Consider the following 15,312-nt stretch of genomic DNA (forward strand, 5'->3'; position numbering starts at 1 on the left):
ACCAGCTTAGAAAGGCTTGGTAGTGTAGACGTTGGACGTCGTTGGAGTGTAACTCCAGAAAGTGATCTTGTTGTCACCAGTAGACCACCAAGAGGAGACTTTACCAGTGTCATTGTTCGAGACCTTTCTAGGCTGGAAGAGACCCTCGAAGGTACCGCTCATGTCAGACCCAAGACTGGAGTCGATTTGGCCACCAGCGACAGCTGGAGCAGCAATGATGATGACGAAGAGCACGAGAATGGCGAAGTACAAAGTACAGTACTTTCTGACAATTCTCTTTCTCAACTTAGCCTGCTTCAAGGAGTAGATAGGAGGTCTAATGAGTCTAGATGGCTTCAACCAGAACAACATAGTAGAGTGCCATCTGTCAATGAGTGGAACGCACAAGATTGGGAGCTGGATGAACAAGATCAAGTGAGCAAGGATGAAGTCACCGGCGAACTCAGACATCTCAATAATCTTAGCAACGAATTCTCTGGCTGGCTGAGTAGCAGCCATGTAACCCATACCAGTGTTGTACCACTTACCGGTCCAGAAGGCAGTGTTGGACTTGTCGTTCTTGAACTCTCTGGTCAAGAAGAGCAAGGTCAAGATCTTGAAGAGGACTCTCTGGATGTAGATCATGGTGATGATACCCAACAACATTCTAGCGAAGTTGAAGCCCTCCAAGACCCACATAACAATGAAGAAGACCAAGTGAACAATGACGGCAACACCGTGGGCAACACCTGCAATAACAGCACCAGTCTTCTTGCAGCACAATCCCAACAATGGACCAGCACAACAGGCCATAGCAAGACAGACACCCAAACAACCAGCGTCAATGGCAACTGGAGCAAGGGAACAAATGATAAGTCTGACAACAGAGTTGACTTGAATTGGGTCAGTAGAGTCTCTTCCGTCAACACTCCATCTGGTGACACCAGTCTGAGCGTTAATGAATGTGTAGGCGACAAAAAGACCAGCAGCGTAGAAGACACATGGCAAGAAGTCAGCCATGAAAACATTAGATCTGTGAGCTCTGGCAGCGTCACCAGCGGTTTTCTCAGAAATGTCACCAGTCAACTTTCTCTTGAAACCGGTCACTCTAGATCTGGTAAGCTTGACGTAACCAATCCAGGAGTTTCTGTGCCACTTGGTGTTACCACGAGACAACCATCTGATGAAGTCACGGTAGTCAATGAAGAAGTCCTCCCAAGCAAATTGATGTGGGTTGAAAACGAATGGAGAGAACATCAATGCAGACAAAGATGCCCAGAACCACAACAATGGCGCTTGCCAGTGAGCAACAGAACCGAACAAGATAATCAACATAGCTCTAGCACCCATGTAGATAGCAGAATCAGCAAATCTGGAGAACAAAATCGAGAACGGAATACGAGAGGTGGCGAAACCTCTACCGGTCGAGATATATCTGGCACCACCGACAGTCAAATCAGTAGACAAGGAGTTGGAGTAGATCATGGCAAGGAAAACTTCGAACATTGGAGACAAAGAAACGAAATGTCTGAAGAATCTTTGAGTAGCCTTCCAAAGACCTCTTTCAATCAACTCTTGAACAACCAAAGGAATAAACGAAATCCAGAAAACAATGAAAATCGACAAAGTATAACGTCTAATCCAGTCGATAGCAGGGTCCAAGTTGTAACATCCAATAGGGTACAACGGGTCAGTCACAGGAACGTTTCTGTCGTAGTCACACAAGATAGATTCGTGGGCCAAGGAGTTCAAGTTAGCCAAAACTAACATGAAAGTTTGCAAAGACAACTGAATGAACAAGTTATTGATATGGAAACCAGGGTGACCGTAGTAGAACGACAAGAATCTGTCCAAAGGCAATTGAGTAGACAAGTAGTAGTATTCTCTCGACAACATCTGCTCACCCATACCAGCACCAATCTTGGTGGTAAAGTTACAGATAGAACCGAAACCCATATCTCTACCCTTACCACACTGGTAGTATTCACAGTGCTTGATTCTACCACCTCTCAACATAGCAGTCATACCAGCGTAGATATCCTCGTTCAAGTGCAAACCCTTCTGAGCCTTAGAAACACCACCTCTTGTCAACATGAAAGTAGCGTTCAAGAAATCAGGGTGACCATAATGCAATTTACCGCCAATCTGAGCCAAAGTTCTCGCAAACAAGGTACCGAAAGTTTGTTCCTTACCAGCAGCAACATCACCCAAAACACCGGAGTTCTCGGAGAAAATGTACTCTCTGGCACCCAAGATGGCGACAGGAGCAGGCTTCTCATCGTTAGTGCTCTTCAAGTTAGGGGCGTAAGGGTTCACGTGCTCGACGTTCAATTCTTCGAACTCAGCCAAAACAGATCTAATCTTCAAACATTCTTCAAGGTAGTTGTCCTGGTTAGCATCAATCAACTGGATGTATTCACCTCTGTGGAAAATGATAGCGTGGTTCTGGTTATCAGACTTACCATCACCCAAAATTGGGTTACCGGACAATTGGATTCTGAACTTAGGACGACGTCTGCCGTTCTCCAACACCTCACAATGACCATCAATCAAAGCGGAGTAGACACGGGGTTCCTCATCTTCGTTCAAAGGTGGTTCTTCGTCCAAGTAAGCAATCTGCAAATCAGGGTAGGCTCTCAACAAGAACTCAGCATTTTCCATTTCATCCTCCTTGAACTTGGCCAATCTCTGCATGGAAACGACGAACTTGAACTTTCTTCTAGCCATCTTCTCCAAAGCCAACTCCAATCCCTCGGGGTCGCCACCGAAGTATTGGACCAATTCAGGGTTCTCGACACGGTACAACAACTTGATAGCTCTGGCGTAGTTCATGAAACCAGAGACAGTACGGTACAAGGTCTGAGACCTCAAAGAAGCCCAGATTCTTGTTCTCAAAGTGTACTCAGGAGCAGCAGACTTGAAACCAATACAGTAGAATGGCAAGTCGTCAATCTTAGCCTTCAAGCCATCCTCGTTCAGTCTCTCTTCGTCCTCAGCATTCTCGAAAGCAGCGGTTTCCTCAGCCAAAATCTTGGTGTCCTTCACGAAACAGTCCCACTCAACTGGGTGCAATTGCTTCAAGTATTCCAACAAAGTAACTCTAGAGAACTGGTCATCCTCTCTGATAATCTCTCTCAAAGACAACAAGATCTTTTCAGAGTAGTGAGGAGTGAAGACGGTGAAGGTAGGCATGTTGTCAACTGGCAAAGGCTCCAAAATTGGGGTAGCCAAAGACTGAGCGAAGAAACTGATACGTCTTTCGGCCTCGGAGTTTCTTGGGAAGAACTCCGTCTCAAAGTTGTTGTCATCCTGAGACACAAAGAAAGTTGGGGCTCTCAAGGTTCTCTTACCCTCAATCTCAGATGGAACCTGGTGGTACAACAACTTCTGGACGTGGTCAATAGCCAACAAGTGCTCTCTGTACATGGAAATCACAATAGCGTTCCAAACCTGGGAGATCAACACCTTTGGCTTGTACTTGATCTCCATCTCGGTGGTGGCCAAAATCTTGGAGTAGATTCTCTTTGGCAATCTGGTGAAAATGTTTCTCCATGGGGTCAAGATAGAGATACCCAAGTAGAACGAACGACCAATGGAAAACACACAGTTACAGATAATGTACCACATGTAGGTATCCAAGAAGAACAAGAACAAGTCGACAAGAAGCATCAAACCCAAGACAATCTTACCCTGCTGTTTACACAAGGTGTCACCGAACCAAACTTCACCGTTACATCTCATGTCCATAGTCGACAAATTTCTAATTGGGTCTCTCAAAGACAAGGTCAAGAAGAAATAAGATTCGGCCAACTTAGCAGCGAAGACGGTAACCCAAAGGAGGTAGGACATCCACATGTCCAAGCCTCTCAAGGAGTGAAAGTTTGCAGTGAAGATCTGAGATGCGACGTACTTTCTGGATCTTCTGTTCATGTAGGAGGTGAACAAACCACCCAAAGGCATGACAGCGAAGAACACCAAGGTAGCAATAGCAATGAAGAAACCAACGATAGAAACAGCATGAGCTGACTTGGAGATAGCAGACAAACCAGCCCAGTAGAATGAGTAAGCGAAAGGAACGATGTTGACGATCAAGATGATAATCAAAAACATTAAACGACGAGTCAAGTGCTGAGCACCGGCCCATTCTCTAGGAACGAACATCCATTCAAAAACAGTAGCCATAACCTCAATGAAAGAAGCAATCATACCACCCATGGCAGGGGCAGCCCATTGAGAAGATGCAGTTGGCTTGTTGTTAATAGTCTGAACGTAATGCTGAGTGTATAATGTAGGAGCGTTGTAGGCAGTGTACATCCAGTAGATGGTGACGTGAATAATCCAGATTCTGTTGAAGTTGGTGACGAGATGCAACCAGGTTCTAACTTCCTTGTAGGTCTTGAAGAAGACGTTTTGCCATTCCACCTCACCCAATCTCGTGAATCTCTCTTCCGCTGGGATATCGACCAAACGGGTACCGTCGTTGAAGATAATTCTGGAGATACCCTCTGGGTACCAGAACAACTGGTTGACATCATCGTAACCGATAACCTTGTTGTGGTCCTTCTCACGCTTGACGAATCTACCCTCGTAGATTTCATACACTTGAGATCTGATAAATCTGTAGATGGGGGTGATGATTCTGTTCAAGTAGTCACCCTCTGGAATTGGCTCTTGTCTCTGCTGACACTGAGGAGAGACCAAGTAATCCAGGGCGGTCTTGAAAAGGAAACAGATGAGCTCGGGAGTGAAACGGGCCTGGTTAGCCTCACCCCACAACAACAAGTAAAGAGCGATGTCTCTGACTCTCTCCTCGGGGCTGAGGACATTCATCTTGGCCTTCCATCTGATGTTGGCGGCTTCCATGGAGTAGTCACCCTCTAACTCATTGTTCAATGCGTCAATGTCCTGACCGTGCTCCTCGGCGGCCTTTCTGGCCTTCTTGGACTTCTTGCGAGCCTTTCTGGCCTTTCTACCGATCTTTCCAAGGTTCATGTTGGAGAAACCAATAGACTCGTCCAAATCTTGCTGAGAGGCGAAGTACCACTTTTTGTAGTTAGCGTTGTCACCACCAATGTAGTCAGCGTGCAAGGACAACAAAGCCTGGGCTGGAGACATACGGGAAGATCTGGAGTCCAACAAGGTCATGAAGTAGTCAAACATGTTTCTCATGGAGTCTCTCTGGAAACCAAACTTGTTAGCCAAGTCGATGAAAATGTCCTCGATGTGCTCGATCTTGATAGGAGCCTGAGGGTCAGCAGACCAAGCAGGGTAAGGCAAGTTCGAGGACAACTGGAACTGCGAAGGATCGTAGTTGGGGTTGGCACCGTAGATTGGAGTAGAGGCACCAGAAGATCTACCACCAGCATAACTCATCTGAGATGGGGTGTACTGAGCACCGTACTGGTCGTAGCCGGGGGTACCAGGAGCCTGGCCGCCGCCGTAGCTGAAATCAGAGAAGGCCTCTGGATCAGCGCTGTAGCCGGCAGCACCCTGTTGACCGTAGTTCTGGTAACCGTCCATGTCGTAGGGCTGCTGCTGGTACTGCTGGTTGGGGTCGTAGTACTCACCACCCTGTTCGTAGTGGACAGGCTGACCCATCTCATCATAGGCGGCCTGCTGGTAGTATTCACCACCCTGCTGACCACCTTGATCCTGAGTCGGGTCGTAGTAGTTGTGATTGTTATCGTAAGACATCTAGTCTGTTAGTAAGAGCGTTGGAACGCACGCCACTTTGCTATAACTGATGGGAAAAGCGAAAGACTGATGGGATCAGAAACAGTAACGAAAAACTCCTCAACGCGAGGGAGGCAGGAAATGCAGCGTCAGGAAACTTTTTTGACCGAGCCTTGAAAAAAAAAAAAAAAAAATAAAGCGATTCTTTTCCAAGTAACTTTAGGTTAAAAAATTATTCAACGCTGATTTCTGTTGAACTGTATCTGACGGCAATAAGTCAAAAAAGGGATGAAAAGAAAATTCTGGGTGGGACCGGATCGAGGAAATATGGGTTAAATTTAGAACCGCTGGGCGTAGCAATTAGATGTAAAGGGCGAGGAAGTGCTCGAATCAGGAAGGCAGGGAGCGGTGACTGTGTGCAGTGCTCAGGAGGCCCGGATCAAACGATGCCCACGAGGCCGGAATCGCGAGATATTCCGTGTGATGCCTGTAGTGGGAGGTTAAGATATGCGGTTAGCGAGCATCATTTCTTTTTCTCGGGAAGTTTTAGCAGCCTCATGGCGGTTTGTTTCTGAGGGGTCTGTGGGCCAGTCCAAATGCAAATCGCTTGGCCTGAATAGAGACTTGAGACAGGCAACATGCCGCGCAGAAGGGCCAAAGTGAAAAAAAAAAAAAAGAAAAGATGCAACGCCAACTGGTCTCACCCACGTGATCCAGGCTCAGCACCGGGTAAAGCCACAGGGCGAAGCGAGGCGAGAGCTGAGCTGCCCGATGAGGTAGGCCTGCGAGGCAATTTCACCACAACAAGCAGCGACCAGGGCACAATAACCTGGTCTTTGTCTCGCTGTCAGTGTTTACCTGATCCAGTATGCCAAGGGACGACCCAACGCACGAGTGTCAGGTGATGTGGTATCACGTGGGAGGCGCAGAAATCGTCTGCTTGGGCCAAGCTCCCAGGGATGGGTAGAATTGGATTTGATTTGGCTAGGGAAGATTCGGAGCGTTCGTTATGGGGATTGAAGCGGGATCAAGGGTGTTGTGGACGTGTTGTGGACGTGGATCAGCGGATCGGGCCCATAGCGGGAGTTTTCGAGCCGGGAAAAGACAGTAAGGGGCAAAGTGGCGGCGGATAAGCCGATGGAAGCATCGAGGAGATCAGAAAGTGACTCCATCAAGTAGAAACATACCTTTCGACAACAAGCAGCGGTGAAGAAGAAGAAGAAAAAGCGTAGGAACCGCAGCGTTCTGGATCAGGTAAGGCAGAGAGGACACGAGCCAGGCACGACCCTCGGGACGCGAACGCCAAAAATGCCAGAGAAGCGACCCGCCTGAGGCGGCATACAGCAATGACGGACGGTGCAAAAAAAAAAAAAAAGGAAGGAACGGAAGAAAGAATTATTTGAGATATTTTGGAATTGGAAATTATGGAGATTTAGAGAAGAAAAAAAAAAAAAAGTGAAAAGGATGACTTTTGGTTCACGCTTTTTCGTTTTTGCAATTTCCCTTTTCCTTCATTGGGCCAAACGGTGATCGGCAGTGCCTGTTTCGTGGTGGATTACGGGTGCCGGTGGGCCCGAAGGAAGTCCGCGCAGGGGTTGCTGTTTACCTGGCTGGCTGCGAAACCTCCAAGGACCCAAGGCGGCCAAAGAAAAAAAAAGAAGAGATCAAAAAGTTTGGGAAGAGATCAAGAAGTTTCTTAGGAAAACGTCAAAATCCCTCTTCTTATCACCCACAATGCCCCAGGTGTCACTTCAATGACGGCTGTGCCTAGCCCTGCGATTTCTTGGTGCTGAGGCAGACCATATTGTCCAACGTTTTTTCGCCATCCACCTCGACCCACCATCTGCGCTGTTTCACCTGACGAGCCAGAAAATAAAAAACTCTGTTTCCTACGCTTTTTTAACTTTTCCACAAAACTTGCCTATTTTTATCTCGCCCTCCCAACTCTTTGCCCAGAACTCATGCCCTGCGCCAGACAATCGCACGGGCTCGCACGGGCCACTAATAGTGGTCCTCGGCAGGAAAGCCTTGCTGCCTCGAGCGTAACACAAAACCCGCCGTGGAACGGGTAAAACACGTCCACGCAGGCTCCAAAGGACTATTGCTGTGGGAAATTGGGAATTTTGGTAGAGCGTTTGCATTCGAATATTTGACTCAATGTTTATTGGCGCTTGCTATGGGGCTTGTTCTGATAACGATGTCTTCCTGTGGCTTACGGATTACGCCTATTTTTCACCGACTGCGCAGCAAGGCGGAGCGTGGACAGTTGATTTTTGATGTGCGTCGGCATGAAGTATACGAAATTACGTGGGCTGTCGTTGGATCATGTAGAATTTGAATTCAGTTTTGAAACGCAATTTGAACACTTCGACGCTTGACGCTGAATCGTGATGCCATCTGGACATCGCTCGTCTAGTGAGAGGCTGTCAAGGATTGCCGACTGTCACATTATCGTCCGCCTCACTTAGGCGCCCTACTCAAGTGTCTCAGACCGTTGCTTTTCCGTAAACGGAAACTTTCCGATCACCTAGTCTGACAAAATATTCAGTAGTCACGAAAGGTGACAAATTTCACTATACACTAAATATTCGTTTTGTGTGACATATTATGCTTGATGTATTTTACTTTTCTCATCTCTTCGCATTGTGCACCAACGTGTGAATTTCGCAGCCATTTTTCAAACACAGCCATTCCATAAAACCCAACACCATCATAAAAAATCAAAAAATCATACTTCCCCAAAACTACTACATCTACACCACCTCTCAATCCTTCACAACACCTGAAGGCTGAATCCATTTCTAGGTACCCCTCGTCAATCTATTTTCTCTACTCCGTCCACCCCAAGTCGCTCAACTCCTTGCGGATATCGCCCTCCTTGTTGATCTTGCTCACCTGAGTGTCCTCTAACTGGTCGCCCAGCGCCTGCTTCATCTTCAACGTCTCGATCGCCCGGAGCTTCTTCAACAACAGACGGATCTTCTTCTCCTCCAACGAAACCACACCACCGACAACACCTGTATCAGGTGCTGGCGACGATGCTGCAGCAGACTCAGGAGCCGGACTCACACTGTCCTCGGCCTTCTTGGCCTCTCTCTTCTTTCTGTTCTTCGCAGCGGTCTTGCTCTCCTTCTGCTGTGGAGGAGCAGCACCAGGAACCATACCTGGCACCGTTTTCCTAGCACCGTTGCCAGCAGAGCCGAAACTGCTCTGCATTTCCTTCTGGTACAAAGACGTCGAGGTGGCAGCAGCACCGGAGTTTCTAGCATGTGGTGGTCTGTAGGCACCTGCTGGTTTGGCAGTAGCCAGACCACGAGAAGCGGCACGCTTGGCCAAATAGTCCTTGGCAGACTGCTGAGGCTCGGGACAGGCTTCTAGTTGTCTCAAACCTGGGAACTTGTCGAGTGGCTGAGGCTTCCAAGTGATGGAAAACAACTCAGGGTACTCTCTGAAGTACACCAACTGGCCGCTGGCATGCCACACCTTCAAGCCGTTGTCCACACGCAAACGGGGAGAAGTGGTGGCAGTCAAGATGAAACGACCGCAAGGTGACCACTCACACACGGAGGTGTTGGAGGCCTCAAACGTGCACACCTTGCTGAACTTGTTCTGACGGTCGTACACATCGACAGTACCTTGCAAGTTACCAAAGCCGGCAACGAGCACGAAGCGGCCATGAGGAGAATATATTATCGTGTTTCTAGGCGCAGTGGGCAATGAGTGGATGGAGTTGCCTCTGGCATCGAAAAATGTCGTCTCTGAGGGCATGTAGCCGTAACTCACGGCAAACTCTCTGGCCAGCGGCGACCAGGTGATGTCGTGAATAGGTCCCTCTCTCTTCAAGTCAATACGCTCGTACGAGCCGGCAATGCCCAATAAATACAAGTTGGTTTCGCCGTAGTACGACTTGTTGCTGGTATCATGGTCCGTGGAGGCCAATGCAAGCAAAGCCGTGCCCAAAGCGTTCCACTTCAACTGGCACTTCTCCGCCTTGAAAAACGTCTTGGAGCAGATGGGCTGGTTGAAAGAAGGCACGTTGTAGATGAGCACCTGGGCTGGCTTGCCGCCCTTTTCTGGGATGAAGATGGCCACGGCTGGGTTCTTGCCCGGGCTGATCTGGAAGTTCTGGAACGTGGCTCCCAGGTCCTGGAGCTTGAACTTGTACGTGGGCTTCTTGATGTCGAAGGCTTCGCTCACCTCGAAGAAGTGGATCTCCTTATTGTGGAAGTTCTTGGCCATGATCCGGCTGTCCTGGGTGAACTGTGGTTGCCATCCGCCCTGGTGCTTGTTGCTCCACGACGCCACCACCTTGTTGGCCTCGGAGTCAAAAACATGAATGTTATCGGACCACACGCCGCTTTCTCTGTCCACCAACACTGGTCTGGTCCAGATGGCCAAGAAGCGACCGTTGGGCGAAAAATGCAAATCGTACGCCTCCTTCACGTCCACCTCAGCCACAACCTCGTTGCTGGGCGTGCCGTCTTTCGTGGTGACAAGCACAATTTTGGATGGCTGGGTGTAGGCAAACACTTCGCCGTTGGGGCTGTAGAGGGCACATCTAACCTCAGCAGAAGGCTTGGGGAAGCCCTCCACCTCGGAGTAGTTTTCTATTAAGTCCACCGATTTCGGCTGGCGGCCTGGCGTTAGTAAGGAAAGGAGGGGCGAATTGGGCGGTACATACAGAAAAATTGGGTACTTTCAGACATGAGGTGTAGATGGTGTTGGAGCGTTGAGAAAAAAATGGCGGTCTGGTGTGCGGAACCCAGACCATCCACACCACAACCACCAGGCTAGGGAAAGTGGAAGGTGGAGTGCTTTAGTTAGATTGTGGAATTGTCAGGATTGACGTGGACTGGAATTATTTTGGATTTTTGAATTGGAGGTGGAAGAAGTGGGCTGGGTGGTTAGTCACATGTAGGTGCACTGGTAGGGCTCCAGTGGGGTTGATGGAGATTGTGAAAATGTATTTTGGCTGGAGTGTGAATAGTTGATGGATTGATGGAAGTTACTGTTTCTGTTTTCGTCAATGCTTTGCTGATGAGTATGATGTGGTACCTCAGTGGTAGTGGCATTAGATCAGTGGACAGTGAATGGGGATACATAGAGGTTATTGGTGAGTGCAGATTCTCATATTTTCTGACGAGTTTTGAAAAATTCATCAAAGCGAAATTTCATAAAGGGTTTGATGATACTGGCTTGTCGACGGTCATCTTCAGCATCCCTTTGTCATCGTCGATTCGACTGTTAGCCACCTAATCCCGACCAAGACCCACCATTTGTTCAAATTGCGGCTACATCCCCACTTTCGAGGTTCATTTAGCTCTTCTTGGATGATTTGTCTGAATTGAGACCCTTCTGTCGAGCATTGATACGAAGCAAAAGTGGTTGACCTGGGCTGGATAGAATTCCCAAACGTCACTACAACAAGTATTCTAAAATCAACATCATTGCTGCGCAAAACCGGACTTCACCTCACATTGTTGCATGCTCAATAAAACGTGAAGCACCCATGAGCAGCATCACAGTTTTCAGTTTGATTCAGCATCGTAGTCGAATTGAGGGCTCTACAATTTTCAAATTTTAAAATGATGATTACCACCTTATGAAGGGCTGTCTTTCAGTAACATCTCGAATCAATGCTTATCACAATAGATATGTGCTTCTTAAATCATAAGGCTTCATTCCAATGAAAGGTTATGTGGTATTCAGAAGGCTCGTGCGGCTGACGTTACAGAATGGGACAATAGCATGTGGTGAACAATGGCTGCATCACAAGCTCGATGAGCCAGCCATATATTTATGTAACGGGAATTCTAAAGAAACTGTCAATTTTCACATGGCGAGAAATCGTGATCTCAGTGATCTGCGGGTTTACGAGATCTGGCTTCTATCTATAGATGAGTTGAATGTGATCTTTGATTCAGGCTCATGTAATGAGTTCCCTCATTCCCTCATTCTCATCCTAATCATTCCAGATCATACCACCTTGCTACAATTGTGTTTCCGTAATATCAATTAGTTGGCGAGCTATCTATTGACAGTTCCGGAAATGCCCCACGCCATGCAGCGAACGGTTGTTCAAAGTTTGTTGGTTTTCAATGCATACATTTTGTTTTTCCTTTTTTTTTATAACTTTTTTTTTTTTTTTTTTTCTTTTATTTCTGATCGTTTGGACATTGTTAGGAACCATAACCCTTAGTGAACGGCTTCAGGTGCAGCAGCGAAACTCACATTGTGACCAGTCTCACCTGGAGCAACTTGATCAAGAGCAGCCTGATCTGGAATTGGCATTCCCTCTTGTGCATCACTATCGGCGCCCTCGGGAATATCCTCTGGGTATTCCTCCTCGGGAACCTCTGGTGGCACGTATCCAGGCAACTTGGTCGCTGCTTCAACAAAACCCCTGTTGTATGATTCTTGATACCATTCCAATGGATCACCTTGCGCAAGACCCTGCTCGGCTAATTGACCCATAGCGTAGAAGGCTTCGGGGAAACTGAACTCCTTGCACGCTCTGTCGACCCACATGAAGGCGCCCTGTGGGTCAGGATATGGTATATGCTTGCTCAGACCGTTTGTGCCGATCATAAACCATCTGCTAAGACCTAGCATTGCTTCAGGATGGCGCTTGAACTTCAACGGCGAGGTAGCCGCCTTGATGAACCATTGGATGGATTTGTTGGGGTTGTATTTTCTGTTCAAGTCACCGTTCTCGTAGATGTGTCCCAAACGAACCTGTGCCTGGAGACAATGAAGCCTAGCAGCTCTGTTGTAGTAGCTCAAACTCTTTGCGTAATTGACAGGAGCGATTTCTAAAGACTGCTTGACGAACTCGTCGTCCTGAGTCAAGTCACCAGGGTAGATGCCCTCGTAGATCTTTGCCAACTGGAACGAGGCCAAGCCGGAGATCTCCTCGAGCTCATCGCGGTCCTCGGGGCTCAACTTGATATCCTTAGAATCCATGTCAATGTCGGAAAGACTCTTTAAGTACTTGAAGAACTTGATCAGGCGCACCTTGGGTACCGTCAAGTAGATCAAGGCCACTTGGTAGATGGAGCGGTTGTAACCTAACTTAGCAGCCTGAGTGTAATGATATAATGCAGTGTCGAAGCTCTCCTCGGTTTGATCTTCCTCGAAGAGATTGGCCAACTTGTAGTGGGCACAATAAAAAAGTGGGTTGAGCTCCAAGCACTTGCGGAAGAAGCGGTCAGCCTCGTCCTTGTCCTGCTGAATGTTGAAATCTTGCTCGAACTTTGGCACAAAGTCATGCATGAGCAAGCAGCCATGGATGTAGCACACCTCAGCAAAGATACGACGGTCCTGAGGGGTGTGTTGCTCCACATCGAGCTCCTTCAACATCTTCTGCAAGTGAGTCACGGCCAGCTTGACAAACGTGAGCTTGTTCATAGCGGCCTGCTCCGATGGAATGCTATCACCCTTGATGTTGATGTAAGCATAGAGCTTGTAGTTCACGGCCTGGATCAACATCTTGGCCCAACGCAAACGGAAGTCGAAAGTCTTGTGGCCTGCGGCAATGGTCTGACGAAGGGCCACAAACTCATCAATCTTAGCGTTGATGGTGGGGTCCAGTGAGCGAGGGGGTGCCGGCTGCGGCGACACCGAGATCCTGCTGTGGCGTGGGTTTCCTCCGTACATTTGCATCTGCTGCTGGAGCTGCTGAAGTTGCTGGATCTGCTGCTGCATCTGATGGAGTTGGAAAGCAGCGGCACCGTCCGGCACGTTTTCATTGCTTGGATAGCCATAAGGCACATGCGAAGGCAGAGGAGGCATACTTCCTGGGAAGATGGGTGGAGGAGGACCAGGCATTGGAGGAACGAAATTGCTCTGGCGGCGCTCCTTGTGGCTGCGGCGAGACAAGGACCTCTGCTGCTCTGTCTGAGGAGCGATCCTAGTAGGCTTGCGGCCGACGCTGAAGTTCAGCTCGCTCTGCAACGAGTTGTATGACGAACGAGACGTGGTGGAGTCGTTACGAGATGGGGTTTCAGCAGGAGGAGCAGGAGGAGCAGGAGGGGCATCGTGTGCAGCTATGATGGCAGCATGAACACCGGGGTCCATTTCCTCGTCCGCCAGGTCCATGGTGCTGTTGAAGAGGTACTTGCCATAGTCGGAAATGGCCGAGTCTTCACGAGCAATGGCTTTGCCTGGCAGAGACTCCAGGAGGTCCAGAGCAGCCAGGTCGGTAGATGCAGACCAGGTGGAGCCGGTATTGATCGGAGGAGGCCTCTCGAACGCCTGGCTCGTCGAGCCCACCATGGAAGGCACTGGTGGGTCGTCCACCACAGCCTCTTCGTCGATTTCCGGACCTTCGGGCGCCACAACGTTCATGGACACCGCCCTGGGCGTAGGACGCTGTTCGGCGTGAGCGAGCGAAGGCACCAGCGACAGGCGGTTCAGCTTGAGCGTGGACATGCGGGAGTTTCTGACCAAACCGTTGCCTGCACCGTTGCCAGCGGCGCTAGCCAAGTTTGTGTAAGAGTGGTGCACGTTACTAGCCGAGGAGGAGCGGGAGTACGGGATGCTGGAGGAGTAGGCGCTGATGACGTTGTTGATGCCGGAGCTGGCGTTGCTGACGACATTGGCGTTTCCGGCCAAGTTGGCGTTGGAGCCCGTGCGGGGCCCCTTGTAGTTGGCCATGGCAGCGTAGTACTGCTTCCACTGGTCGTAGTATGGGTGTCTTTCGTCCTCCAGGCCCAGCGACGCATCCGCCAGCGACGCCAGCGTATACGAGTCGTCAGCGTAGGCGGCTGGAGCAGCGTACAGCATGGATGTGGAGGCCAGGTGGGACACACGGGACGGGCGGTTTGGAGCAGCCGGGCTGTTAGGCACGGTGGAAGACACCTGGCGGTTCTGGGCCAGCGGCGACTCTCTGCTTCTTGCCGGGGTCAAACGACCGCCGTTCTCGTGGAGGAGCTCCTGGGAGCCGAAGCCCTGGGACTGGCGGCGGGGGATCTGGGAGTAGCCCTCGGAGAAGTTCTGGGCGGGCTGGGGCATGGTGATCTGGGCGCCGTATGCGGATAAGCTGTTCAGGGACATTGAGCGGTGAGCCGGGGCGTGGGCTCCATGAGCTCCTGGGGCATGATGCAGTGGATGGTGTTGGTGGATCAGGTGCTGCTGGACCGTGGCTGGGTTCTGGGGAGGACTGTGGAACAGATGAGGCTGGAGCAGTCTGGGCTGGAGCAGGTGGCGGTTGAGCTGGGAAGCGGCCACGGGTTTCCTAGGTAGGAGGTCCAGATGGCGTTTTGTGTCCTGGGACAGGTGGGACAGCTGGGAGGCTGCCAGAGAGAACTCAGAGACGTCACCCAGGGAGTCCAGGTTCAGGGAGGACTTTGGCGCCGGGGCGGGCTGGGGAGCGGCCTTTTCGTCTGAGCGGAACTTCTTGAAGAGACCCATTGGAGAAGGCACTAGGCCGAAAGCGAATGAAGAAGAAGAAGGTGGTGCTGGAGGGTAAAGGCAAAAAATTCTAGTGCCTAATGGGGTGCAGGTCGGGCTGGGTCACAGGACAGGAGGCAGGCCTTGGAGGAGGGGGCTGTTTTTAGCAATTGGTAGTTTTTGGGGACGACGGAAGAAAGAGGTTGGGAGGAACAATATTTTTTTTTTTTATTTGCCCGTGGAAGCTCACAAAAGGCCGGAGGCTCAAGC

The 15,312-nt window shown here is 49.6% G+C and overlaps 3 protein-coding genes across 3 annotated transcripts; all 3 read right to left on the reverse strand. All coding sequences in view use genetic code 12, as the record gives it.

The window, feature by feature from the left end:
• Positions 1-6: 6 nt before the first annotated feature.
• On the reverse strand, positions 7-5,673 carry GSC1 (1,3-beta-glucan synthase; the record flags this gene model as incomplete). The annotated part of the gene is made up of 1 exon (XM_025480719.1): positions 7-5,673. One exon carries the CDS (start codon positions 5,671-5,673, stop codon positions 7-9), a length of 5,667 nt encoding a protein of 1,888 aa, XP_025335019.1.
• Positions 5,674-8,481: 2,808 nt separating this feature from the next.
• On the reverse strand, positions 8,482-10,358 carry CXQ87_002204 (uncharacterized protein; the record flags this gene model as incomplete). The annotated part of the gene is made up of 2 exons (XM_025480720.1): positions 8,482-10,289; positions 10,349-10,358. 2 exons carry the CDS (start codon positions 10,356-10,358, stop codon positions 8,482-8,484), a joined length of 1,818 nt encoding a protein of 605 aa, XP_025335020.1.
• A 1,489-nt stretch (positions 10,359-11,847) lies between these two features.
• On the reverse strand, positions 11,848-15,063 carry CXQ87_002205 (uncharacterized protein; the record flags this gene model as incomplete). The annotated part of the gene is made up of 1 exon (XM_025480721.1): positions 11,848-15,063. One exon carries the CDS (start codon positions 15,061-15,063, stop codon positions 11,848-11,850), a length of 3,216 nt encoding a protein of 1,071 aa, XP_025335021.1.
• Between the last annotated feature and the right edge of the window lie 249 nt (positions 15,064-15,312).

Source organism: Candidozyma duobushaemuli (genome assembly GCF_002926085.2).
Source record: "Candidozyma duobushaemuli strain B09383 chromosome Unknown B_B09383, whole genome shotgun sequence".
NCBI lineage: Eukaryota > Fungi > Ascomycota > Pichiomycetes > Serinales > Metschnikowiaceae > Candidozyma > Candidozyma duobushaemuli.